At 34.0% G+C, this 26,028-nt stretch overlaps 1 protein-coding gene across 1 annotated transcript in view; it reads left to right on the top strand.

The window, feature by feature from the left end:
- The window catches only part of LOC131592081 (cilia- and flagella-associated protein 54-like), a 101,611-nt gene that overhangs the window by 61,392 nt on the left and 14,191 nt on the right, over positions 1–26,028 (top strand). The window contains 18 exon segments of the mRNA XM_058863359.1: positions 672–738; positions 2,579–2,761; positions 5,245–5,331; positions 6,302–6,424; positions 7,315–7,368; positions 8,705–8,921; positions 9,343–9,437; positions 11,003–11,172; positions 16,380–16,482; positions 17,906–18,044; positions 18,957–19,114; positions 19,310–19,492; positions 20,705–20,828; positions 21,055–21,207; positions 21,614–21,722; positions 24,417–24,519; positions 25,301–25,390; positions 25,877–26,018. Coding sequence (XP_058719342.1) covers positions 672–738; positions 2,579–2,761; positions 5,245–5,331; positions 6,302–6,424; positions 7,315–7,368; positions 8,705–8,921; positions 9,343–9,437; positions 11,003–11,172; positions 16,380–16,482; positions 17,906–18,044; positions 18,957–19,114; positions 19,310–19,492; positions 20,705–20,828; positions 21,055–21,207; positions 21,614–21,722; positions 24,417–24,519; positions 25,301–25,390; positions 25,877–26,018 — 2,300 coding nt within the window.

The raw sequence follows: 26,028 nt of genomic DNA, 5'->3' as shown, positions 1-26,028 counted from the left end.
GCTAATACTTCCATGCCAAATCATGGCAGGATTTGGAGGGAACTGTCCTCCTGGTTTCTCCCTCAGGTGTTTTTTTTGTATTTAGACCTCACTTGGACTGTTAAACATCTTTCTCTTGAGTTGCTCTTTCTACAGCAACTTAGTCACAGGCTGTAAAATGCAGATTAAAGGATTCTAATATTCTAAGATTGAAGTAAAAATTTCTAGGATTGTTGATCACTGGACTACCCTTCTGCCAGGATGGTTTAAGGCTCTGATGAGGTACTGTGTGGGAATCATTAAATTTAGCTAGACACCTGCCATGTTAAGCTACTTGTGCTAGTTATTTTAGGCTTCCTTTATGGAAAGAAATACACTTTAAAGTGTGAGTTTCTTAATCTGCTTTATCTTTTTAGTTTTGTATGAGATGGAGTTTGCCCTTAGATTGCCTGTGTCTCTCCGTTAAGTTTGAAGATAATCTAGACAACTCACTTTGTCTAGTTACATCTTCGGTCAAAGGCTTCTTTGCATGGTGTGGCTGAGCATCCATTTAAAAACAGGCAGTTGTTTTCCAGTAGGAAAAACATCTAGATTGTATTAGTATTATTATCACATTAGGCTAAAAAGCCAAGGATTTCAATAATTTATATTGATGGGTACATTTGTATTTTTTATTATTTGTTGCGCTTTAGGTATATAACAACATCACAGATGAGATTAAGAACAAAATACTGCTATTTTTCTGCGATACTTTTTAAGGTAAGAATGCAATTGCAATTCAAATTCATGAAGTTAACAAATTGCTTCTGAAATGACCCTCTGTTAAAATAATTCTCTTTTTGTTTTGCTTGTAAAGGAAAAATGGAGATCAGAGGTAGTATACAATTTATGCATATTAGATACAATGTTTTTATTCTTTGTTTTTTAACATTATTTCTGTATTATAGCCTAAAAATTATCATTTCAATAGGAGGCTAGAGTGTCTCAGAGAAAAAATACTGAAAAGGGAAGATGACTAAAACATTTGATAGTCAAATATATTTTTCTTCACTTGAAGTATTCTGCTCAGGAAGAGCTGGATGGCATCAACAAGAACAGAGTGCTCTCTTTTGGATCTGTAGAGTTTTCACAGATTGTCTTCAGTTTTCAACCAAGAGCACAGATTCTTTGGAAAAAAAGAAATTTTTGAATCTTTTTTAGCATGGAAAAATATTAGTTTGTAACACTAAAATCTCAGCTCTATAATAAGTTTGCTCTAAAACCAGAGGATATTAAAAATGATTCAATTTCACTCACAAAGAAAATGATATCATTAAAATTAAGTTTGCAGACTTTCAGAAAAAAGACCTATAAAGAAAAAAACCCACAACATTTCAGTTTACTTTTAAATGGAAGTTAAAATGCCAGTAGCAAAAGCAGTACAGGAAAAAGGACTGCAAGTATTCTGCCAGTTATACTCTACTGGGATCAATGATTACTCATCTCAGTGCAGTTTCAGGAAGTTTTCTGGCTTCTTCCAAAACCAAGCAATGACATGGTCTGATACCTTGTGTCATGATTGTGACTGTGAGACCTGCCCTAGGCCACACTGGAAAACTTGTTAAGCTCACCAAAGGGAGAACAAGTTGAAGAAACAAAGGTAAAGGAGAATTTTGACTTGCTTCTAGCACTGTAATTGCTGAACAATTACAAAGCTGAACAATGGTGATTCCTCCTTTCAACAGAAGTGGTAGCAAACATTTGTTCCAGTTGTGTAACAGTAGAAATAATTGTGACTTGACTGAAGTGGGTCTGATGTTAATTGGGATAGAAGCAGCTTGCAGGGTGATTGTCTTGAAAAATATAATCAATTACTGTCACTGTACTGCAAGAAGTTCAAGCCATAATTTGTTCCTTGAATTGGAAAGCTTTTATAACCTTGTTTAAATTCCACCTCTGGTGTAGGCTTTAGGCTTGTTAATATTTCAGATCTGAGTGTAAATGCAAATTTCTCTAGCATATCATTGCTAATTACACCAAGATAAACACAATTGGGAAGGAATATCCAACATCAGATACAATGTTAGCATTCTTCCCTTTTAAAGAGAGAACATTTAAATGGTTTCCTTGAATTTCATATTAATTTTTAGTTATATGATTTAAGCTGTGCTAGCTGACCTAGTTAAAGGTGGAACTAGAGTGAAACAAGCTTTTAAACTGGCTTTAAAGTCAGCAACATTCCCAGAAATTATTAAATTTCATGTTAGTTTTTTTGTTACATGATTTAAGGTGCACTAGCTGATAAGCTGCACTACCTGACCTAGTTAAAGGTGGAACTAGGGTGGAAATAGCTTTTAACTGGCCTTAAAGTCAGCAACTCTTCCAGAAACCATGGGAGACATACTGTCCTTAGACTATTTACATCTTGTTTATTTCTCCATCAGCCTCACACATAAAACATTTTCTCTAAAAATATTTTTCAATATTGTGGCTGGAAACAGCTGAATAATTAAGGCATTGATGGAATTGTGTTTATGAAGTCATTTATGAGTTGGAGTTTATAGTGTCTCACTAATACCTGTACACTTTTTCACAAATAATTCATTGTTATTACTTTTAGACCCTGTTTAGAGCTTCTCTTCAACATCCAACATTTGACTGTGACTTTGTACAATATGAAACAAGTATTCTTATTCCTGGTATTGACCTGTTCTCTGATCGCTACAGAGCTGATATCTCTACTGTAGTTGCAAGTCTGAATTTCATTATGTTTGAACTACACTGTGCAAAACAAAATTTAATAGTAAGTATTATTTTTATCATCTGGAAATGATTTTTAAGACACCTAGTCTAAATTTTTTGTGTGGGTGTATTTATGAGATACCTCAGAACCTCTAGCAAAATACCCCTATGGCTAGGTTCTGTGGCACTTGAAACAAGGTACAGCTTGCTGCATACAAGTTTTAGAAAACACAGGAAAAATTTTTATTCTGGAAGATGACAACACATGGTTCATTTAGCTCAGACATTTTAGAGGAAATTTTCTATTATATACTACTTAAAATACATAGTACAGAAAAATACTTTAAATGCAATATGTCCTGAATGCTTTCAATACTTTAACTTCCAGTAGATAAAAGTCCCTTCTGCCTTTCTCTTTTTCATGTTCTTTTATTCTTCTGTATGAAGTGTTTTTATAACTTTCCTCCTATGCTGCTCATGTGCCTATTTCCTCCATTTAATGTCTGACCATTTCCACTTCAATCCAGCTTCCTTCAAAGGTAAGCAGGTACAGCAGGTACCATCAAGGGTACAGCAGTGCTATACATTAGAATTCAGTAGTAGTACTGCAAAAGGTACAATACTCTCTCTTTTCTAGTTTGGTCCTGTATGCACAGAATTTCCTGTCAGGTGATTATTTCACTGTAAATCAAGCATGACAGAAAACTCTCCATCTGAAAAAGCAGATAGATTTTTTCCTGCTTTGATGAGTTAAATCCAGTTATGGCAAGGTCCTGCAAGTGGCGGAGCCAGTACCAGGGATGGGGAAAGATCGGAGGGTTGGCAGCAGGGAATAACAAAGGTTAGGAGGTAGAGATGGAAGAGGAGTTAGGCAGGAGGAGGCAGAAAGATGTTACACCTTTTTTGCCTGTAAGCCATTTGTTGAATTGATTTCTTTTGGAACTTCAGGCTAACTCCTGTTGTTGCTTCTTCCTCTCCTGTGTTACTGGAGTTCACTTTGTTATTTAGCTTTGTGTTACTTCCTCACTATGGGAGATCCAGGGAAATCAAGGAGCAGACAATTACCTAGAGGCAGAGGCACTTAATTTGTCTGTTTGCTTCACATGGCCATGCACATTTTTGATTCTTTCTGCACTTTTGCCAGCAGAATATAGATCCGGGTCTTGGATCATGGTCAAAGAAATTGCAGTTTTAGCCGAATGAGGGCTTCATTTCCCCTGAATGCTTATTGTGTGGGAATGTTTTGGATGGTGGGTGCTAAGTTGATTTGACACTTAAATCAAAATACATCAAGATTCAAGTTTTATTAAAAATAAAACTTCAAAGACTAATTTTGTTGAACTACTTCAAATATCAGTAGGAAACTGTATGGGTACATTTAAAACATTTGCCTCAAGCATTTGTAATCCAAATTCAGAAATATTAAGCTACATTATGAAAACTTAAAGTAAATTTGACAAAAATCTAACAATGCTGTTAGCATTTTCTAAGCTTGGGGACATTTTAAAGTGAAGAAAAATGTAAAAGCTGAAAAGTAATTAAATTTCGGAAGTTCTTTCATTTTCAATAAACACATAAATCTGTTAAGAAAGAATATACTTTTTCTGAAATATTGTTTAACAATAGATCATAGAATCACAGAGTGTTTAGGGTTGGAAGGGACATCCAGATCATGTAGTCCCAACCTCCCATGCCAAGGGGAGGGATGCCTCCCACTAGACCAGGTTGCTCAACACCCCATCCAGCCTGGCCTTGAACACTTGCATGGCTGGGGCATCCACAAGTTCACTATGTAGCCTGCTCCAGTGTCTCAGCACCCTCACAGGAAAGAACTTCCTCCTAATATCTAACCTAAATTTCCCCTCTTTCACTTTGTACCCATTATTCCTTGCCCTTTCACTACAGTTCCTGATGAAGAGTCTCTCTCCAGCTTCCCTGTAGGGCCCCTTAAGATACTAGAAGAATATACAGTGTATCTATACTTAAAAGAGCTCAGTTTTAAAATGGTTTTTTGTTAGTTGTCCCTACAAAAAAATTTCAATTTAAAATGTAAATTAATTTGTCACTAAGTCTCATCACCATCTACTTTATGTTACAACTGGTATAATTTCACTGAGACAGTTGCAGGACTTCATTGTGTTTATTTTGAAAAGCTTACAGAATTCTATTCTTCTGTTAGCTATACTGAAAAAAAAATAAGGCATCAAAATGCAGACAGTTTTAGAAATCCAACCTGTTTCCAGTAGGTTTACTCAGTAATGCTGTAGTAAAAGACCCCACCTTAAATACAGAGAATAATTTGGACAAACTTAATTTCCTACATTGTGTAGCACATTTAAGGTAGTATCAGAGCTTAGCTTTAGTGAGTTGATTAACTTTTTAACACATTAATCTTTCAGAAAGTGTAAGAGAAGTAGTGATGGTGTGTGAAGGTCAAAGCAGTAATCTTATCTATATACTTTTGATACGTAATTGCAATGTGTTATTTCCATAATTGTACCCTGTGTGATGTTTATAGCTGCATGATCTACTATTTTGCTACAGCTTTTACCTCTGTTCACATTATACCAATATATTGTGTCTGAGATTTGTAAGGATCCAGCTAAATGTATTGAAGGAAGAATCCTCAAGGTAATCAAATAAACTTTCTCAAAACACATTGTGCTTCAAGTAAGCTTTTCAATTCTTTGTTAAGTGTAATCAATTCAGTATTTGTATATTTCTACTATGAAAAGTAATGCTTTAAAGTTCAGCTGCTGCTTAGTGTTTCTTAGCACAGCAGATGGTAGGGCTACTTTCTAAATGCAATTATTATTTATATTCTCAATTTTAGGAGCATGCAGAGTTATTTACACAATTTTACTGTTAATTTCCTACATAGGCTGTTGAGTGCTTCCATAAATTCTTTTTACTCTCTATTTAATGAAGAGGAGGTTTTCCTTCTTTGGTCCAGACTTCTCACTTGGTGTTTTTTTATCTTGTTCCGCTTCTCTTATAAATGTTTTCTTAAGTGTGAAACATGAATGACTATTTTTTCCCCAAATGTTCATTTCTGGATTTGTTCTTACTATCGTGGTAGAACAAGGTTCCATGAAATCTAGGAATAGATATTTGTCTTTTCACTAATGTTCACTTTGTGTTGTTGTTTAAATAATTTGTGAGTTTTGGGTTTGTTTTTTTTTAAGGCATCTAACTATCAAGAGATATTAAGAGTATTAAAGAGTCAAAGTGATACTGACTTCAGATATTTTCAGGAAATGCTGATATGGATTAGGTAGAGTAGCTGAGTACTATGAGACTATGAGTAAAATCTGTGAAATAAGTTTTGATCTTGGGCAGTCAAAACTCTTACCAGATGAAGCAAGTTTTTTCCCTTTCTCAGGAGCAAGTTTTTAAAGAATTTGTTTTTCAAAGAGAAAGACCCATCTTTGCAATTATTCACTGTAATATGTAAAAGATTTCTTTCCATTGAAGATCATTCTCCATCAATGTACTATTCTAGTTGTCAAATCTATTGAAAATTACCTTTGAATACATTTTATTTTGAGCAAAAAGAATAATGAGTAACATTCAAATCAAAGGCTTTGTTATTTTTTCATAGATCAAAGTACTTACAGATATAAGATTTTTTACGGAGGCCTTTCATGAACTGTCTTTGCTTATTTCGGGAGAGAGAATTCCATGTAAAATACCAGCAGGATACAGATATACCGAACAAATCCAGGTAAACACCAGAAAAGTATGACATTGAACTTTAACAGTCTATTTTCTTCATGAAACTGCACATACTCTATATCTGCAAGTTGTTACACGTTCCTAAGAAATTCCTAAATTTCTTTCAATAGATGAATTAAATAAGCTTTGAATGACATTAAAATCTCTCACTAAGTAGCAGGGACAAAAATCAGTTTTGAAACAAGTTTTTTATACACTGAATACTGCAGATACTACTGTAGAAAAAACGTGTGATTTCATATGCAGGCATGAAAAGTATAGATAAAGCTGACATGGGGTCTTGGGTCCTGGGGAGGGCAGGGACAGCCTCAGGAGATGCTGGGCCATAAGCGCCATTGCTGCTCACAGGGCTTTGACACTCACATCACCCCAGGTCAGTTTGATTTTCCCTCTATCTGGTCACTAATGTGCTACAGGGGTTGGAAGCTGTTAACAATTGACCGGGGCTTTTGTCTTACCTGTGAGCATACCTGTGCAGGCAGATCAGGTTATTGGGTAAGCCTCCCCCATAACCATCCTTCCCTTGCTTCCCAAGCACATACCGAAATGGACTAATGATTTAATCCTGCATGAATGCAATCAAGGTATCCCTTATCTGAGTGATGCTTTTGGGTAGGTGACATGACAAAAGACTTCTGGACAGAGCACTAGCATTCAGCATGAACAGTAGGAAAAATTTCATCACCAAAAGCGTTGTCAAGCATTGGACAAACTTCATGTTTGCTTCCTTTACCCTGTGTTGCAGACAGTGAAGCAGAGCGAATTGAGTTTAATGAGCAGATTTGAAGGGAAATATCCCTCCTCCCATCTCTGTTAACTCATTTGTTTTATACTCACATTGTAACATAATAATTTCTTTTGGTTTTGTCCATTTTCCAGGCCTTAAAAAAATTCGATTCCTCAAAATCTCTCATGAGTACTACAAATTTGCAGGTAAAAAAAGCCTGAAAGAGGTAAATATTTTATGCTATTAAAAATATTTATTTCACTGTCTTAAGGTAGGAATTTTCCAGTTCAGAAAAAAATTCATGTTATTATTAAAAAAATCCAGTAAATTGAAGACATATTCTTCTCAATGGATTACTATTTCCTAAATTTTAAATTTTATGGCTGACCTCTCAAGGGAAGGGCAACTACCATTTTCACCATTTTTCAGATGGGAGATCTAATATGTACAAATCTGTGGCTTTTCTGTGCAAAACACACTAATGGAGTTATTCAGTCTTTGTTGTGATATGGAAGCTTAGGTGTTTATCCTGTTAAAATATTGAGTGTCAGTTTTAATGTTATAATTTCTGTCAATCAGACTTGTCTTCATAGATTTGTCCTAATTCAGATGGGGGTTGAAGTCTGTTTCTGGAGGTAAAAAAAAATTAAAATGGTGACTCTATAAACCAGTGTCTAAACAGTAATTTTCTCATTTTATTTAAAATCACCTGTTTATCAATAACTTATTTTGTGTTTTTCAGTTTCAATAATTTCCTTTTATTAACCTTCTCTCAGATCCATTGAGCTGGTAGGGGTAAATGTTAGCAGAATGTGAAAAAATTGTACCATTAAAACAAATTGGTAAAATAAAACCTCTACTTTTTTCCCTCCACTTGTCTCTGTTGTTTACAGTAAACTTATGTGTCCCATACAACAATTGGTATTACAGGATGGAAATGAGAAGTGTATCTTGACAACTTTTGATCTCACTAGTTTCTGATTTCTTTTCAAGTTGTGCATTTTCTTGAGCTTTTGATTTGAACGCTTCACAGTATATGTGGCGCTGTTACTGGTCTCATAATCTTGCAAGTCTGTGTAGACTTTCACCTTCTAAATGTATTAATCTAAAATGGGACTATTAAACTCATGATAAAACAAGGATGCTATAATGAATAACAAAAAGAGTCTATGAAATGTGCTAGAATGATGTGATTCAAGAATTTTTTTTACCTTAACAGCAGACTTTTCTTTGAGTTGAACTTTTTGAACTACAGATTCACGTACAATGCAGAAAAGTAGTACTTGCAGTGATAATAGCTATAACTTCATAGATACACCTTCTACTGTAAAACCAATCTCTTGAGGCTGTAGCAAGTGCTACTAAGGGGTGAAGTTTGGAAAAACAAAAAAACAACTCATTCATAATAAAGGAGAATATTACTAATGTTATTCATGTTAATTGTTGATTTGTGTTATAATTAATAGAAGCAGAATATGTCTTGAACAAGAGAAAGGTAAAATGTGTCATTTCAAATAATCCCAATTATTAACCTTCTTGTAGGTACTGGAAGATACATTTAATTCGATTCTGTCTTTAACAGTGGTGCCACTGTGCAACCAACAAACTATGAATAAATTAACCTTAGCCAAAATGCATCTCATCATTTGTCTTTCTGCTACAATAAATAATATACCTGAAAAAGTTGAAAAAAAAATATATTGTGTTGACAACAGCGGCTTGCCAGAGCCAAACAAAACTACAGCATCAAATGTAAGAGGTAATTATAAGGATGGTGGAAAAGTTTATTTATATTGTTTCAAGCATGTTTTTTTTCACTTTTAACTGCATATGAATTAATATGCCATGTTATGAAAATACTCATTTTAAATGTTGCTGAAAAAAATTAGTCATTATTGAAATAAGCATTAAGACTTGTTGAAGTTCTTCTAGTATTCTTCAATTATTCTTCTATTATTCTTCTATTATTATTATTAATAGTGATAATGATAATGACAATAATATCAAAAAGAACAATAATAATAATAACAACGACAATAATAATAAGTTCCATTATTACTTACTTCGATGTTGAAAGTCCCAGCTGTTAGTAGAGACAAAAGGTCTATGTTCTTCAGTTACTGAGAATGCTTTGGTTCTGCATCTGTTATCTGAAATTTTATCAGCAATGTATTTTACAGTTGATGCTGATCAGAATTCAAGACAACAGGAACAAAGAGACAGAGTGGTGCATCTTGTTGACCGTAAAGATGAATTAAGTATAGCCATGCTGAAGGTAATTTTGACTTTTAGGAGAAAGGATTAAGAAAATGCAGATTGATCCAAAAACATTGCTAATGCCTTCAATGTAACAGAAATTATGATGAGAGGATGGTATGAAAAAGGAGACTAAAAATTTATGTTCCTAATTTGACTGTAGTCTTACTAGCTGTGCATGAAGTGTTGACCATTTGGTGCAATCATTTGTCATTTTTTGTACATAATTTTTCAAATATTTCCACAATCAGATCTCAGTATGACTATTTCAGCATAAAGGGTAAAGACTGAATGGGATTTCAAGATAGAATCATCTCCTTTCAGAGGGTACCATCTGTAGAACATGCCAGAGACTCTTTGATGGGGCAATATGCTATGCAAATAAAAAACATTCTCTACCATTCTCATATGTGAAATATTTCAAATTTTTCATGTTGCTCTTTCTGGTACTTTATTTTGAAGAAAACATACTTTTTATTAGAAAAGTATTGCTATTAAAAAACATACTATTTATTAAAGAAGCTTAGAACTTCCTTGTTTGAAGGGGGTTTGTTTAGTTGGATTTTGCTTAATTGTAAACTTTATCCTTGGCAGTTTCACATCACAAAAATACGAAAATTAAGGGCTGACATATTCTTCATTCAGAGGGGTCTTGCACTTTGGAAGTATCTACTTTTGGCCATTGTTACAAGCAAAGTAATGCACAAAGTACATCTGGAGAAGGGAGGATGAATTTGTATAGCAACTGGTGTAGGTTATATGCTAGAAAGTTAAAAGTTTCAGAATAAATTGAAAATAGCAACTTGAAAATAACTAAAATAGAAATGTTCATTTGAACTGATAGGGCTCATTTAAGAGGCATAATATATTTCTTACTCTTGATTTTTGTTTAACTATTCTATTCTTTTGGAGGGGTTTTTATGGTTTGGGGTTTTTTTGTGATTTTTTTTAAAGCAGAGCTCTGAATTTTGATCAAAGTAGTGTATTGATCATACAAACATTTAAATTAATTTTTAGTTCTGCTGAAAGCTTCACAATTGAGATTTAATTTAAAATTAATTTCTTCTTAGATGTGTTTTTCACAGCTTCCTACAGATTTGTTGATCAGAAAGACTGTAAATGATAGTTGAACTTTCAGGATACATACTGCACACAAGGATGTCAAAATATAGCTAATAAAGAGTGTAATACTTCTTTTAACACCTTTAATATTGTTTCTAATATTGTATTTATTGTTTAAAACTCCTAAACATAGTGAGAAGTATAGTATAAAATTATCAAGTATAGCTATTAGATAAAGAATGGGAAATTAGTGAGTAACATTTCTAAGCCTTAAAATATGTAGTTAAGCATGCATGGCAATAGAACTGGTACAGTTAAGATGTAGCTGATTTAAACACAATAATTCTGAAAACATAAGAAAAGCAGAATTGCCCACCCCACCCCCATTTATAGAAAAGGCATATTTCACTTAAATTGATTTATTTTAAGATGCAGTGATAGCAGGCTGTGCAGAAAAAATATATCTAAAGAAAATGTTTATTTCTTTACTTTTTGAAATCATATAACTCTGTTTTTATCTAGGGGATTTTATTGACAGAAGCTGAAGAAAGTCTTAGCTATTTTGTACAGGACATACAGGACAAATATGATGGAGACATATCTCGATGTTCTGTGGAAGATTTAGAGGCTCTTATTGAGGCCAAACTTGAACTGGCTTCTATTTCTCACCAAAGGCATCAAGCAGCTCTCAGGTGATTAATACTATGAACAACCTAATCTTGCACAGCCTTGACCACCAGTGATTAAAAAATAATTTCATTATTACTACATCAATATTGTAAATCTGAGCATTTATCTGTAACAACTCCTTTAGTATATTTACAAATGTAAGATACAGAAGCATTTAATATTTTTTATTATTGTTTTATTTTACTTTTAAAAAGATGATCAGTTATAGGGTCAGAGATTCAATTGGCACAGAGAATCAGTTACAATTTCCCCATGAGATGTTTTTGTGATAAAGTGTTGTATAAGAACAAAGAAAAAGTTGCAATGTTCATGATTTTGGTTAAAGTCTGGATATGTTAGATCATGTGTGTTCTTACAATATTAAAGTGTACAACAGAACACTAATGTTATCTCTGAACTACTGAATTCTACTTTGTTCTAGAGTGTCCTGTGTTTCTGTCCTAAAGGAACATTTCTTCTTGATGTACTTATTGGTTTCAAATTAAAATGTCAAGATTTTATTTTTTAAATTACAGTGGTTAAAAAGCATTGAAGTACACATTAACATATTAGAATAGATTTTAGCAGCATTAATTATACTGTTAGTGATGGTATCTAAAATACTGTTGTATTATTTCTACAGCTGAATTATCTCTATGTATCTGTATCCCTGATATTTTCTCCAGATTAACATTCCCAAATTCAGTTGTTTTTTTTTTTTTTTTTTTTTTTTTTTGAGATTCTGATTTCTTTTGCAGAATTTAATGTTCTTGGAATATACTGGACATACAGAAATACATTAACACTTTGTAGATGTTAATTTCCATTGTTTTGGTCTTTTACCTAGGAGGATTCATCTGTTTCACATACCTGTAATTTTACATTAATTTGTGTAAGAAGGATGTTAGTTTAATGCATCATTTTATCAGTGAGAAGCTCTTTTTGTCTAATACTTTATTAGAGGGAAAAATCTTTCAATTGCTAACTACAGATGGAGCGCACTCAGGTGTAGCACCATCACCTGCCAGACTAGATTGAGACTTGCTACAATGTAATCAGTATTTATGATGTTTGTTAGGTCTAATCTAACTAAACACACCAGAATTGCTGCAGTAAATCTTATATCACAGTAAGCATCAAAAAAAGGGAAAAAAATTAACCCTTTCTTTATTGTTGAAATAGTGGTGAATATTGCTGATGAAATGGTAGGTGGCTCATCAGGCCAATAGATAAATCACTCTCAGTGGAATTTCTTACTATGGTTTATTCTATGACAAAACAAGCCACCTTCCTTCTCTCAGCTCTCTTTGCTGAATAAAAACTCTCCAAATCAGTACTTTTAAATAGCACAATTTCTTTTGCATTGTTATGGTACAGCAGTAACAATAATTAACAAGGACAGGTGCTTCACTGTGCTGTATAGACTGCTGAACTGAAAACAGTAACAGTCTGCAGTGTGGTCTTTACCCCAGCTTTTGTGTATGTTATTTTAAAATTATTATGTTATTTTCCCTAAGATTCAGATATTAGGACTGTAATCATTTAGCAATAATGTCATTAGTGAAGATGCAAAGCAAGAATTTGTAGGTTAATTGTGGACATTTCTCATCATGAAATATAAATCCATTTCAATGGGTTTTAAAGCAGATTAATTTACTTTAAATTGTCAAGGAGAAATCCACTAGTCACTGACAGTCACCTCATCATACTTTTGAGTGTCCTGAATTTTTTAAAGGCACTATACTAGTAACCAAGTATGCACACTTATGAAATATTGTGTGTGTAATCTTAGCTTGATACTAGGCCTGGTAAAACCTATATTAGTGGAGTCCTGTCTCAGACATTCTTACCCTGCTGAATTTGATTATATCCAGTATATGCAAGAGATTTCAATGAAGAAGCCTTCATTTTGTCATGCAGTTTATATCCTAGAGACTAGTTTCTCTGTTGGTTTGTAACTTGTCTCAGATTGAAGAAACTTTTTTAGAATATTGAGGATTTCAATGGATGTCAAGGATTTTATAGATCACTTTCTGTGACTCTCAAATTTTTGATGGGTGTTTGTTTAGTGGGTCTTATATCTTGATAGTGGTCAGTAGCAGGGGAAAAAAAAATCAAAAACAAAGTAAGAGTTTGGGTTTTTTTAACCTATTTTGCAGTTTTATTGCACTGCCATGGAAACTGCTGATATGTCTGCCTCAGATAGAAATGGAGCATTTCTTCAGACAGCTGAATGTTTCTGCCTGCCAGCCTAGAAATCAAACTTTGCATCATATTACAGAAATTCATCTTTTTTTTTTTTTTTTCCTTTAGCGAAATGACCTAGTGGTGAAATTGTTACAGTCAGCTGTACTTTCCTATTTTGATCATCTTGTCACTTTCTGATCCAGCTGATAAAAGGATGTGTATTTTGTCAAGGGAAATATATAGACACATCACTCTTGTTGACAGCAGAAGAGGGTCACAAAAATTTCATCAAGGGAAGCTTCTGCATTACAAGCTTCTGTCTTGCAAAAAAATGTATGTTTCAGAATTAAGTTTATATATAGGACTAATCCCATTGATCTCAAGGAGACTAGTGTCTGTCCTATAAATGTGAGTTTTTTAATTACCCAAATGTGTGCTTGTCTGCTTACATTAATAAATCTTGACTTAAAACAAGGCATATATGAATCTTTGGGCTTGTGGTCTATATTTTACTTAGGAATCAATGTGTAAGCATATAGGTAAAAATAGCCTCATTTTCAATATTGCTAAATGTTGACAAGAGCAGTTAACTTGAGGCAGTGGTGCTGAGGAATTTAGGTTAATATTTGTTAATAGCCTGTATATACTCTTAGGTGCTGTACCTTCTCCAAGGTATTTGAGATGTGAACCATAGCATCTCAAGCAATATTACAAGAAAAAACAGATTTTGCAGTAATTTAACTTTGATGTCTGGTTTCAGGGAAGAACTCTTAAAAAAAGAAAAGTAGTTGGGGTACATCATTGCATTATCGTTATTTTCTGTTTTCTTTTATAAGCAAATTCTGTTTCACCTTTTCTGTTGTTAGAGAGAAACTTATCAAATTCAACATTGATTTATTCTGTTTTCATTTTGTTGAATAAAACTGAGGTAAAGGGATGATGAAAGAGATTCATGAGGATTGAATTCTGAAAGGTAAAAGCCAAGATATTAATGGCTTTGGCTCTCATTGTTACTTTGGGGTCTATTTGTGCTGAATTGGTGTAATCCATCCAGGTCTGCATCATAAAAACAGCAAGGAGGGTAGAATCAGAAATGACAGGAAGACTTAAACTGCTCTCTTATCTTAACAGGAGGTTATCCATTCTGTGGTTATACATAAGTTGACAGAATAATGTGTGTAATTCAGAAGTAGTTCAGCTCTTGTTCAGCATTCTTTGTGCAAGATCTTTGCCTTTGGAACCATTAGTCTAGAACATCTCAAAAGCAGTAAATTCACACAGACCATGAATCTCTCTTGCATTAAGAACTCTTTGCATTGTTCTGGCAGCATAAAAAGGACTTAAAAGTGTTAATAATTCTTTTCTATTTTTTTTTCATATGCTTCATAACAGCCAGTCTCAAAGTAAAGAGAGTCTGTATAAAAAACCAGCATAGATAAGAACTTTGGTTATACATTTTTAACAATTAACCTGCTGAAAAAATCTTTTAAGTAGTGAGCTAGGCATACTCTCTGGTAGCTTAGAATTATTAGAAAAATGTTGCTCTGGGCAGAGAACATGTAGAATGGTAAAAAAAAACAACAAACCCAGACAGACAGTCCCCAAAACCAAACTCAAAAATGTTTTAGAGAAGATGTAAGAATGTAAAGATTTACAGACATAGAGGAAAATGTGCAATTGGGAGAAACCAATACAAAGAGACATTGGTTTTTGCAGTTCTCAGAATATTTTGAGTAGTGTGTCCTCTGGACAACAATTCCAAATTTTCATAACAACTGTTATGAAAAAGGTGTTCTGTCTATGATGGCTTTGCAGATGTCTTCATCTAATAAAACAATTGTATTTACGAAGTCTGCTGCTGTAGACACACATTTTGTACATGTAATGAAAGTGGAACATTATCTGAGTGTATCTGAGTGCTTATAAAGACAGCAAAAAAAGAAAAAGCCAGTAGTTAATATTTTAAGAAACCTGACAATATTTTGAGATCTAAGCCCCTCATTTTTTGACACATAGGGTTGAATGTTGCAGCAGTCCTAATGGTGTCTGTATCTTTCAAAGGTGCTGTTCAGAGTGAACTCCAGAAAAGAATTTAGGGTATGGGGGAGGGAGTACAGTAGATGCAATGTCATGTGATTTCTTACTGATGGGGTACCTCATTATCTTGATGGTGTTTACTAAGATCCTGTGAGTATTTGACCATGTGGATTTAACGGGATTAATGCATAGCCTAGAAAAGTTTTAAAAAGAAAGGTATTAATCTTAGTTGTGGATGACATAGAACTCTCTTAATGTATCTTGTAATTTTCAGTATTTTTGCATCTTCTAATTTCTAAGAACTTATCCCTGAAGACAGAAATCCCATGGTTGGTGTTGATCTAGTGATTTGACTAGATCTAAAAGCTGGGCTTGACAATTTTAGAGGTCTTTACCAGTAAAAATGAATCTATAATTCTGTGTGTAACTGGAAATTATAATGGAGTTCTGTTTTGATTGCTCCAACAGAATATGATATATTTTAGCTTATATGCTATTGATAGAATAATACAACCTCATGGTTGGAAGAGACCTTGAGCTCATCAAGTCTAACCATCAACCCAGCATCACCACTGTGACCCCTAAACCACTAAATTGTATCACCCTGATCCAGATGCCTGTTAAGCTCCTCCAGGCAAGGTCACCCCACCACCTCCCTGGGCAACCTATTCCAATGCCTGACCACCCTAAAAGTGAAATACTATCAGGGTGTCTTATGGCACAGCTTTTTCCTCTTACTGCTGTTTTGTCACTTTTATGATGCAGTGCCTACGAATTCAGAAAATAGTCTGAGTGCAACCTTGTTTTACTGATGCAAAATTGGTAACTGTTGATTTACATCTCTGGCATAGTAAAAAATAAAGTATCTATTTTAATGAAATCATAAAGTGGCAAATATAATTAGTATTTTTAAATAATATTTCTCTTTTGCAATAATAATATAATAATATAACAGAACAGAACATAACATAATATATAATAATATTTCTCTATTGAAATACCACAGTGTTGCTTTGGCTTTCTCTGCAATTCGACTTCTCCAAGATGCAAAAGTTTTTAGCATTGATGGGGAACATTTTCAAGAAGAAAAGGATGAAAGGGAGTGTTTGGTATGTCTGGATATTTGTTTTAGACTTATCTTTCTTTGTATATGAATCTTTCTTGAATTAATTGTTGAGTGATTTCCATAATATTAGAACATAGCAGTCATTTGTATTATGTGGTTACCATTAACCTGGGAAAAAAATGATCTTTGTCACACTTTGGATACCTGCTTGCTTAAAGTGTGCTCAATGTGTCTGTAGTCATCATTATAATTTGTATGAGGTTAGGAATTACAGTTTTTATTTCTATTACTCTCAAATGGCAGCACTGAAAATCTTCTTTTGTTTAAAACCCCCCAAACAAAAAAGAAGTGAAAAAAAAAAAGCTATCAGTTGAAAATCTTGTATTATTCAGTTAAGGTACTTTAGATTTTCTGATTGAAAATGGAATTCTCTTTGAAAGAGCCAGATGGACCCTTTTACATCATAGCTGTGTTCCACATGGAGCAAGATTTCAGCTGGCTTCTGTTGTCCAACACATAGGGATTCTGACCTCTGCTTTGGAAAGCCTGTTGGTCACACACCACAGTCACTCTTGAGTGCACAGTGAGTCAAACTGACTCACATGGTCAGAGCAATTGAGCAGTTAGGTTTTGTAACATCTATTGAGACTGGACTTTATTGCACGCAATGTAATTATTTTCTGTCTGTGTTGCGTAGCAGGGGCTTCTGTCTCTCTGCACTTGCTCCTCTCTTTTCTTAGGATGGTCCTGTATTCAGTAACTGAGCTCTAGGTATTTTTTTTCTCATTTGCATTAATGCAAGTCAGTCATGATGTTTTTTTGTATAAGTAAAATGCATGTGGTGGACTGCCCGGTGATGGCTTGTGGAAACAAATAGTAGAACATGGACTATGGAATTTCAGTAATAGAAAGACTTTTAGAATATATAAAGATAGCACAAGGAGTTGAGCTGAGAATTCTCACAAATATCTGTAGTACTACATTACACTAATATTTGTTTCTAAACACTAGAAACATAAAACTCTGGAAATCAAAAACTAAAATTTTCTTTCTAGTCATTACTGAGGTACCAGAAATTGATACTGATCCTGCTCTACAATTAGATTTCTGTGTGCCTTAGAATTTTTTGTAATATTCCTTTTGGAGTGGAATAAAATCCAAACTCTTAGAATTATTCTTCATAACAAATATAGTATATAGATATATTTATGGAGTCTCACTCAAAAAGTGGTTTAATATTCAATGCTTAAAATTATTTTTATATGTATTAAAATTTAAATAATAAATGGCCTCCTGTTATTAAAAATACTTATCTACCCTTCAAATAAACTTCTGTTTAGAATGTTACTATCATTTGTAATATATTTGTATTAATTTAATTAAGACAGATGCTGCCCAGTTGCCTTGTTTGTAGTTAAGTATGTTACTCAGAAAGTAACATTTTTCTTGCTTTTGGGACTTATTAGGATTCCACCACTGAAGATGTTCAACTCCCTTCCCATGTAACAGCACAGGGGCACGTGAATGTACGCTTGTGGCTGAGGTGTCGAGCGATGCTAGTGACTGCACTCGTGACACAGATACATGGTGTTGTTGATCTGAAAGGTACTATATTTTCTTGCTTTGTATTTTGGGATGATACTGGGAAAATGAGCCTATACAGACACAATTCTTCTCATAGTTAAAAAAAATACTAACATTAATTCTGAGGCTGTATTACCACTGAATAAATTATTTGTACTAAATTCATCCAATCCAATAAAGAAAATAAATCTATGAGCACATTATCACCTAGAACATGGAAACAGAAAGTATTATATTAATTTTCATTTAATGTTCATTATCTTTTGATAATTGTGTCTAAAATTTTCAAATGTTCTAGTGTAATTAAGAAAGTATGGTTGTTTTAAAAAGTGCTGATGCTGAGTACTTCTGGTTTTCAAAGTCTCAAAATATTTTTCACTTTCTATATCTCCAATAAATGAAATATCCCTATGTAAAAATTTCGTAAAAATTTTCCTGATTATTTTTTAAAAATTTAAGAGAGATATTGCAAAACACATTTTTTGAAGTTTGGTTATGAATAAAATATTTTTCGTTCCCTGGTTCTGTGAACAACTCTGATGCTCACTTAAGTATCAAAATCAGTCTAAGTCTGTTGCCAAACTCTTACTTAATCAGCGTTGGATAATTTCTCCGAAGGCTGTTACTATTTTAACTAAAATCAGATTTTTGAACAAGTGGAACAGATCTAAAATACTGTAATGTTTATGTTGGTGGCTTGCATAACAAGCATTTGGATGAACTTTCACCTAGTGCAGTTTAGAAACAAAGTGATTTTTCTTTCTTTTAAAAGTGAATTTGACACAAAATTGATGAAATTGTACAAGTGCAGTGTGGAATTTATAATGTCATCTTTTCTGTAACTTTTTAGTGTAGTAATACTTAAGAATGGTGGAACACACAGTAAAGTATTTTCTATTCTATTTTTACTATTCATATATTCTCTTCTTTCAGGAAATGATGTGGCTGAGCGCCGAAGTGTGATTAAAGAAGTAATAGTAGAGGCAGAAGCCTTTGGTGATATTGAGACTCAGGCTGAAGTAATGGTGCAAGCTGCTATTCTTGACCTGCAAGAAAAACGTCCTGTGGCAGAAGTTAAACTTCTTTTGCAGGTTTTAACACAAAGGAAAAATTTCACTTTTCTTTGATGCATTTTTTTGTGTAGTCAGAACAGCTGATGGCAGCATTAAATAAGTTTGAAATAGTGCCTCTAAAATAGATTTTTTTTTTCACTTTGTGTGATTTGTCCTCATAAATAGACAGGAAGATAGTAACTACTTTGGTTTATGTTCTCTATGTCCAAACAGAATATCATCAGTTTACTCCAAGAGGATACATTTATTTCCCTGCCAGCTTCTTTGACTCTTGTGAAAAGTATGCTTCTGCTGGCAGAAATACTGTCACTGCAAACAGAGGATTCAGAACATTGCTCTTCTGCAGTGGAACCATTAAACTTGCTTGTTTTGGCACATGAGCTTACCATTAAAGCAGTGAGTACATGTCGGTGCATTTCCAAATCCTTTCAAGAGCCTTAATTATTTATCCTGGAAACTATTTATCAGTTATTAAAAAGGGCTATTCCTAGTAACTGATCACTTCAGTTTTAACTACATTAGAATAGTGTCAAGAAGTAGTTAATCTTACCAAACTTTTTATCCATACTCATCATGCATGCTCACATGTGTAATCTGGTATTTTCACAGAATTTAAAAATACTGAATAGTTGCAAAATACACATCCAGATGTAGAAAAAGATACAGGTAATTTGACTTTTAAAGAGATGAAGAACACTCTCTTTTTCCATTTTCAATGAGGGACATGTTCATACTGAACACCTCAGGGAGAATGTAAATCATTAAATTCCTAACTCTGAAGCATCCAAGAATTTAGCTTTGCGTCTTAGAATAATTTGAATCAGGACAATCTATTTAAAGTAGCATGATACTTTAGGTGGATGGATTGTTACAATTGGTATGAAGAAATAATTTCCATGTAAAAATTTAAATATGTAAATAAAAAAATAAATCTAAAGACATGCACTTCATGAGAGTACTAAACCTTTACCTGTTTGGGATCCAAAAATATGTAGGCATTTTTATCTGAATTTGGTACAGGTTATAGAGAAATATTTCTAGATCAAACTCTCTCCTCATATTTTCTAAAACAGAAGTTTAATCCATTGAAATATTTATTTCCTTTAGTAATAAAGAATCATATAGATCACTTCAGTCTCAAACTTCCAACTGTGAGATTTGCTAGCCTTCAAGTGACTTGGCATTTTACAGTGTCACCCCATTGTCTTATCTCCATGAATGAAAGGTTTGACTGGCCCCTGCATGCTAATTTCTTTTTCTTTTCCAGCCTTTGCTGGGTGTCAGATTTCTTTGTAGAAATGACAGTTTCTTTCCAAGGCTTTGGTTACTCTTGAGATCTATTTCTTAGATACTAATTTTAGGGAGTTTTAAGAGCCAAAGCCTAAAGTTACTAAATTTAATCAAGAGTTCATTAAAATTGTTTGTTTGCATCACAAGACTCTTCTGCAAGACAAGTACACACTAAAGAAAAGGAATTCAAGAATATTGAATTCTTTTCTAGTGCTCTTTTCAAGACACATCAGTTTTGCAATACCTAACTTACTTCTTCAAACTGCTATTTAATTTGCTGTCTGCAGCTTGATTTTAATGAGCATACTCTTTTCATAGATTTTTGATTATGGTGAACCCATTGAATGGCAAAAAGACAGTACATTGACTTGTCTGGTCTTACCCACGAAGAATATCTACCTGCCATATATTAACTTGCTAGCCCAAGTCAAAATGAAAATTGGTAAGACAAACACAACTCATAATTATTTTTAAGTTTTAGTTAACTTTCACTCATACAAACAATATTATAATTTTGTATTTATATCCATCGACCACTTGAATTTTTGGAAATTGAATTTTAACAGTAAATGTGTAGCAGCATCTCTTCTAAAGAATTAGCTTATTTTCACATTAATTGGTTGTCTACTAAATAATGTACAAAGAACTGTTTTGTTTTTTTGCTTTAGGACACACATTAGCTGAAAAAGTAACTTCTACAGCTGCAACAGATCGCTTGCAATGGCTCTATGCTCTCAGGCATTTAAAATCAGCATTGAATCTTTGCAGATCATCTGCAACAAAAAAATTTAATATGAAAGCTCAACTTCTTTTTCAGATAGGTAAATAAACCCCTGTTTGTACATCCTGAGTGCCTTCCTAGGCAATGTTAAGCATGGTAGCTCTAAAAATGCAGACATTTTGTGGCCTGAGGGCCACACTGTGTGTGCACAACAGCACAGAACAGGCCTCTGTCTGCTCATCAAGTCCGTATATACAGTGCTCTGCTGGTTGGGATCAGGAAGTGCTGGGAATCGTTATGATTCCCAAGTTTGGTTATTTTATCTACTCAGTGAAGAGAGTTGTTACACAAGTATTGTGCATTACCTTTTAAACAGATCTTGCTTATCAGGAGAATAGATAATGTACTGTGTTCAACTTTTCTGGAGGGAAAAACAGATTGGGTGGGTCTTACAGAAGAAAAATTGTTAACATCTTGAAAATTTACTTTCTGTATTTCTTTCTAAGGTAAGATGGAACGCCAGCTAACTGAAGCAGGCAATAACAAATCATCTAAAACTATTGAAACGCTGTTGGAAGCTATTAAGATCAGCCAGCAACATGATCAAAAATATGAGTAAGAATATAGCTATATAACTTTGAAAAGAATTTAAGTAAAACATGAATATAATTTTTAAACAGTTTTTTGAGACTTGGTCTGGGATTTCTATTATGGAGTATCTTTTATGTTTTAGAGAGTTTTATTTCAATTGAGAAGAGCTAGTGGATGTTTATTCTCTTATTTAAAACAAATAAGAACATTTAAAAGCATTTTTTTAGAGCTACACTAAAGTTGCAGCTTTCTGTTCTATTTCCAAATTTGTACCCTATCTGTCAACACTGGGAACAGAGCTATCAATTAAACAGGAGGTTTATTCATATTTCAGAAGATGAGCTGTGGTCTGCCCCCTTCCAGATAACAGAAATCCAGCTTGAAAAGGTTACCAGCCAGAAATAGTCAGAAGAGCAGAGGCAGAAGGAGCGTAGGAAATGTGTTTGTAACAGATATCAGGACAGTGACTTTGGCATTAGTTATCAGCCTAGAAGATGCCTGAAGAGCTGAGCCAAGACAGCCAATAAATTCTGTCAAGCAGCTCTGATACATTGGACTTCAGTTTTTTTGTTTCTTGACCAGTCTAAATGAATAATGTGCCATGTCTAGTTAAGAGACAGTGTAAAGGCAGCAATTTACCTTGCTTGTTTGGGTATTCTGTTACTTAAGTTAATGAACCAGAACTCTGAATGTAGAAGTAGTAGCATAGTAATAAACCTCAACAAGCAGCCAGCATGATGAAAGATGGTGCAGAAATGGACTGTGAAGTTTTGCAAGTTTAATTTGCTACGATCTTTTTAAAAGAATGTACAGAGACATCAATGGACCATGGCTTTCTTGTTTTAGAGAGCTTAACATCCTGCTCACATTTATACAAGGCCTGTGATATCTGTGGGATTGTTTAATTAAAGTTGTTTCTTGATGTCTCACATCCTTTTTTGTTAGCAAGACTAGAAATTTAACTGAATTGTTGCCAACCAAGTGTAGAATTTGCCATCTTCTCAGTTAATTTGCTAGGTCTTTAACTGTACAATACTCTGACTTTTGTATTTTGCCTTACACAAATTGTACTAAAGCTGCAATTTATTGTACTATATAAACAACCAACTCTGTGTAATATTAATCTGTCCAGAATAGTAACTGTATGAGCAGGAGTTCGTTGCTATGCTTGCGGAAGTCATAAATGAGATCTGAAGAAATCTGCAGAGCCAGCAAGAATCTGCATAAAAAGACTGTTATAAACCTATAGGGAATAGAAACATTGGAGAAATTCTCCAGGTATAGTGATTTTCAGCAGGTCAAGGGGAGTAATTCTGCCCCTCTGCTCTGATATGGTGAAGTCCCTCCTGGAGTGCTGCACCTAGCTCTGGAGTTCTCAGTACAGGAAAGATGTGAACCTGTTGGAGCAGGTCCAGAGGAGTGCCACAAAAATTACGAGAGGCTGGAACACCTCTCCTGTGAGATAAGGTTGAGAGAATTGGATTTTCAGGCTGGAAAAGAGAAGGTTCCAGGGAGACGTTTTGGCAGCCTTTCAATACTTTAAGGGGGCTTAGAGGATGGAGTTAAGAGCTTTTAATAATGCTTGTAGTGATAGCACAATAGGTGATGGTTTCAAACCAAAAGAGGGTAGATTCAGACTAGATATAATAAGGAAGAAATTTTTTACAATGATGCTTCATTGGAATAGGTTGCCCAGAGAGTTAGTAAACGCCCTGTACCTCAAAACATTCAAGGTAAGGTTGAATGGGGCTCTGAGCAACCTGATGTGATTGAAGATGTCCCTGCTCCTTGCAGGGGAGTGGGACTAGATGACCTTTAAAGGCTCCTTCCAACCCAAATCATTCTATGATTCCATGATTTTTGTTTAGTTTACAGTACTACTGTAAAAATCACTGAAAAGAGAAGGAAACATAGAAGGAGAGTGGGAATAGGTGATCACTGTCTGAAGGTGTGAAACGTTCTGCTACAGAACTCAAAACTAAGAAGGTTCCTCATCTGAGCCCAGTTAGGAAACAAAAGTCTGTTTGGTCACTGTGGGTATTTTAGCTGATTCTTGGGAGTTTGACTGAGGATCCAATTCGATTGATATCCAAATTTAGCTAGCTATGTTTCAGGGAAACCAGGGCCGGAGAGTGGGAATAGGTGATCACTGTCTGAAGGTGTGAAACGTTCTGCTACAGAACTCAAAACTAAGAAGGTTCCTCATCTGAGCCCAGTTAGGAAACAAAAGTCTGTTTGGTCACTGTGGGTATTTTAGCTGATTCTTGGGAGTTTGACTGAGGATCCAATTCGATTGATATCCAAATTTAGCTAGCTATGTTTCAGGGAAACCAGGGCCATGTATAAATACCTTAAATTGTGCAAGGAAGACAAACACTACAGAAAGATCACCTCCCTTGCAAAAGTAGGGTTTTCTTACTAAATATTTGCAATTTATTTATGGAATATTTGTTTCAAATAATGCAAATTATATTTGATGTACTGTTAAATCAAGCTGTTACTTGTTAAGCACACCATAGGGATGTTTTAGACTCACATGACTTTAAAACAGGATCCCATTGATTTCTGAAAGAAGCTACACTTAAAGTAGATGACAGGCACTGGATGAATGGTTTATTTGGTTAGGTATCTAGCTAGTCTTATGCAGGAGTCAGATTGTATCACTGTAATGCTTACTTTGATAGTAAAGCTGATTATTCTATATGTTGTTTCTTACAGGTTAATAAGACGGTCATACCTTGAAATAGCACTATCATATTTGAATTTTGCTGAAATTAATGAGGATGAATCACAGACAGATTTGGTGCGTTCCAAATCAAGTGTGTGTTTTCTATCTCTTGGGCAGTGGCCTCTTCCAAACAGGAAATATATATTGTGCACCTTGCCATACTATTAATTGCAGAGACTTCTACATCATACTGATACTGAAAGTCCTCCTAGAAAAATCACACAAAGAAATAAAATAATTTTTGATCTCTCAGAATTTGATCTTGTTTGATGTTATCTCTTCCTTTTATTGCATTGAATGATAGTATTTAAAATATTTTTCTGTACGAAATAGGAAGACACAGACCCAAGTGTTTTCATTTTTGATTATATATGAATTAATTTTTACCTTGCAAAATATAGTTAACATTCAAACATATTCAAACATTCAAACATATTTTTAAATGCTAACTTTATCAGATTTCAATTTTTCTATACAAATATGAATGACAGCATGAGAAATACAAGTTTCTACAAGCCACGGATAGAAAGCAAAATGTGTAACGTTGGAGAAAAGAGGTAAAGAAGATTCAAAAAAATGGAATATGATAGCAGCACTGTATACAGTAGTGACCATAGTATAAGCTGTTCTGAGGGAACTTTTTCCAGGAGCAGCCAATTAGTATGCTCTGGAATTTTTTTTTCATTTTTAGCAGTTAATCCATGGATTTACAGTCAGTGCTAATTTTTACAACTTTCAAATAAAACAATTACTTTGTAATTTTTTGTAATAATGTTTGCAATATTGTAAGTAGGAGGACTTTTTTTCTATGTTTGGAATATAATTTACCTTAATATATTTAGAATCCTGATTATGAACTGGTATATAATTTTAGACCCCTTCTGAAGATCGGTCTTCTGAGGAGGCTATGCAAACAGAAGTCTACAGAGTACAAGCCTGGATTGCAGTAAGAGCAGCTGCACAGGTTGGTGCAATATCCTGAAGAGATTCTTCTATTCTTACATTTCATCTTATTCTACTTACACAAGCAAATAAGGCAATACAAACAAGAGTGAAGGTTTCTTGAAATTTCTGTCATGGGTCTTATTTAATAAAATTAAAATGGACGCTGAATAATGCATTTAATCTCTCTTGGACAGATCTGACTCTGTTTACCTTAACTTGGATTCAGTGCAAGTAAAATGGCACATGGCCTGATATGTGTGCGTGTGTATTTGACATGTGGGCAAACATCAGTAGCATCCAGATGAGGATATCTGGTTTGAAATCACTGTGTAGTAATTAAGCTGTCAGCAGTAACGATTTATTTAGATAGAATGTGTACCTTATGTGAGCAAGAAATAGAATATTTTCCTAACTTTTAAAAATATAGTATGTTTAATAATTAATTTTTTGTCCTCATCTTGCTACTCTGAGAACGAGTCCCAAATAAAATAAATGTTATTTTTAGGTCAGTGAAGCTGTGCTTGCTTCTCAGCAGTTAATTGGAATGAAGAGAATTAAAGAAAAGCACATGAAGGATGAAGTGAAAAAAAAAATCCCAGAATTTGCTTCTATGGATCTTTTTTCTTCGTACAGAGATTTCATATCTGGTATTCCTTT

This window comes from Poecile atricapillus, chromosome W (assembly GCF_030490865.1).
Source record: "Poecile atricapillus isolate bPoeAtr1 chromosome W, bPoeAtr1.hap1, whole genome shotgun sequence".
Lineage (NCBI taxonomy): Eukaryota > Metazoa > Chordata > Aves > Passeriformes > Paridae > Poecile > Poecile atricapillus.
Note: the sequence above shows the minus strand (reverse complement) of the source record. Positions and strands in the feature narration are given on the sequence as shown.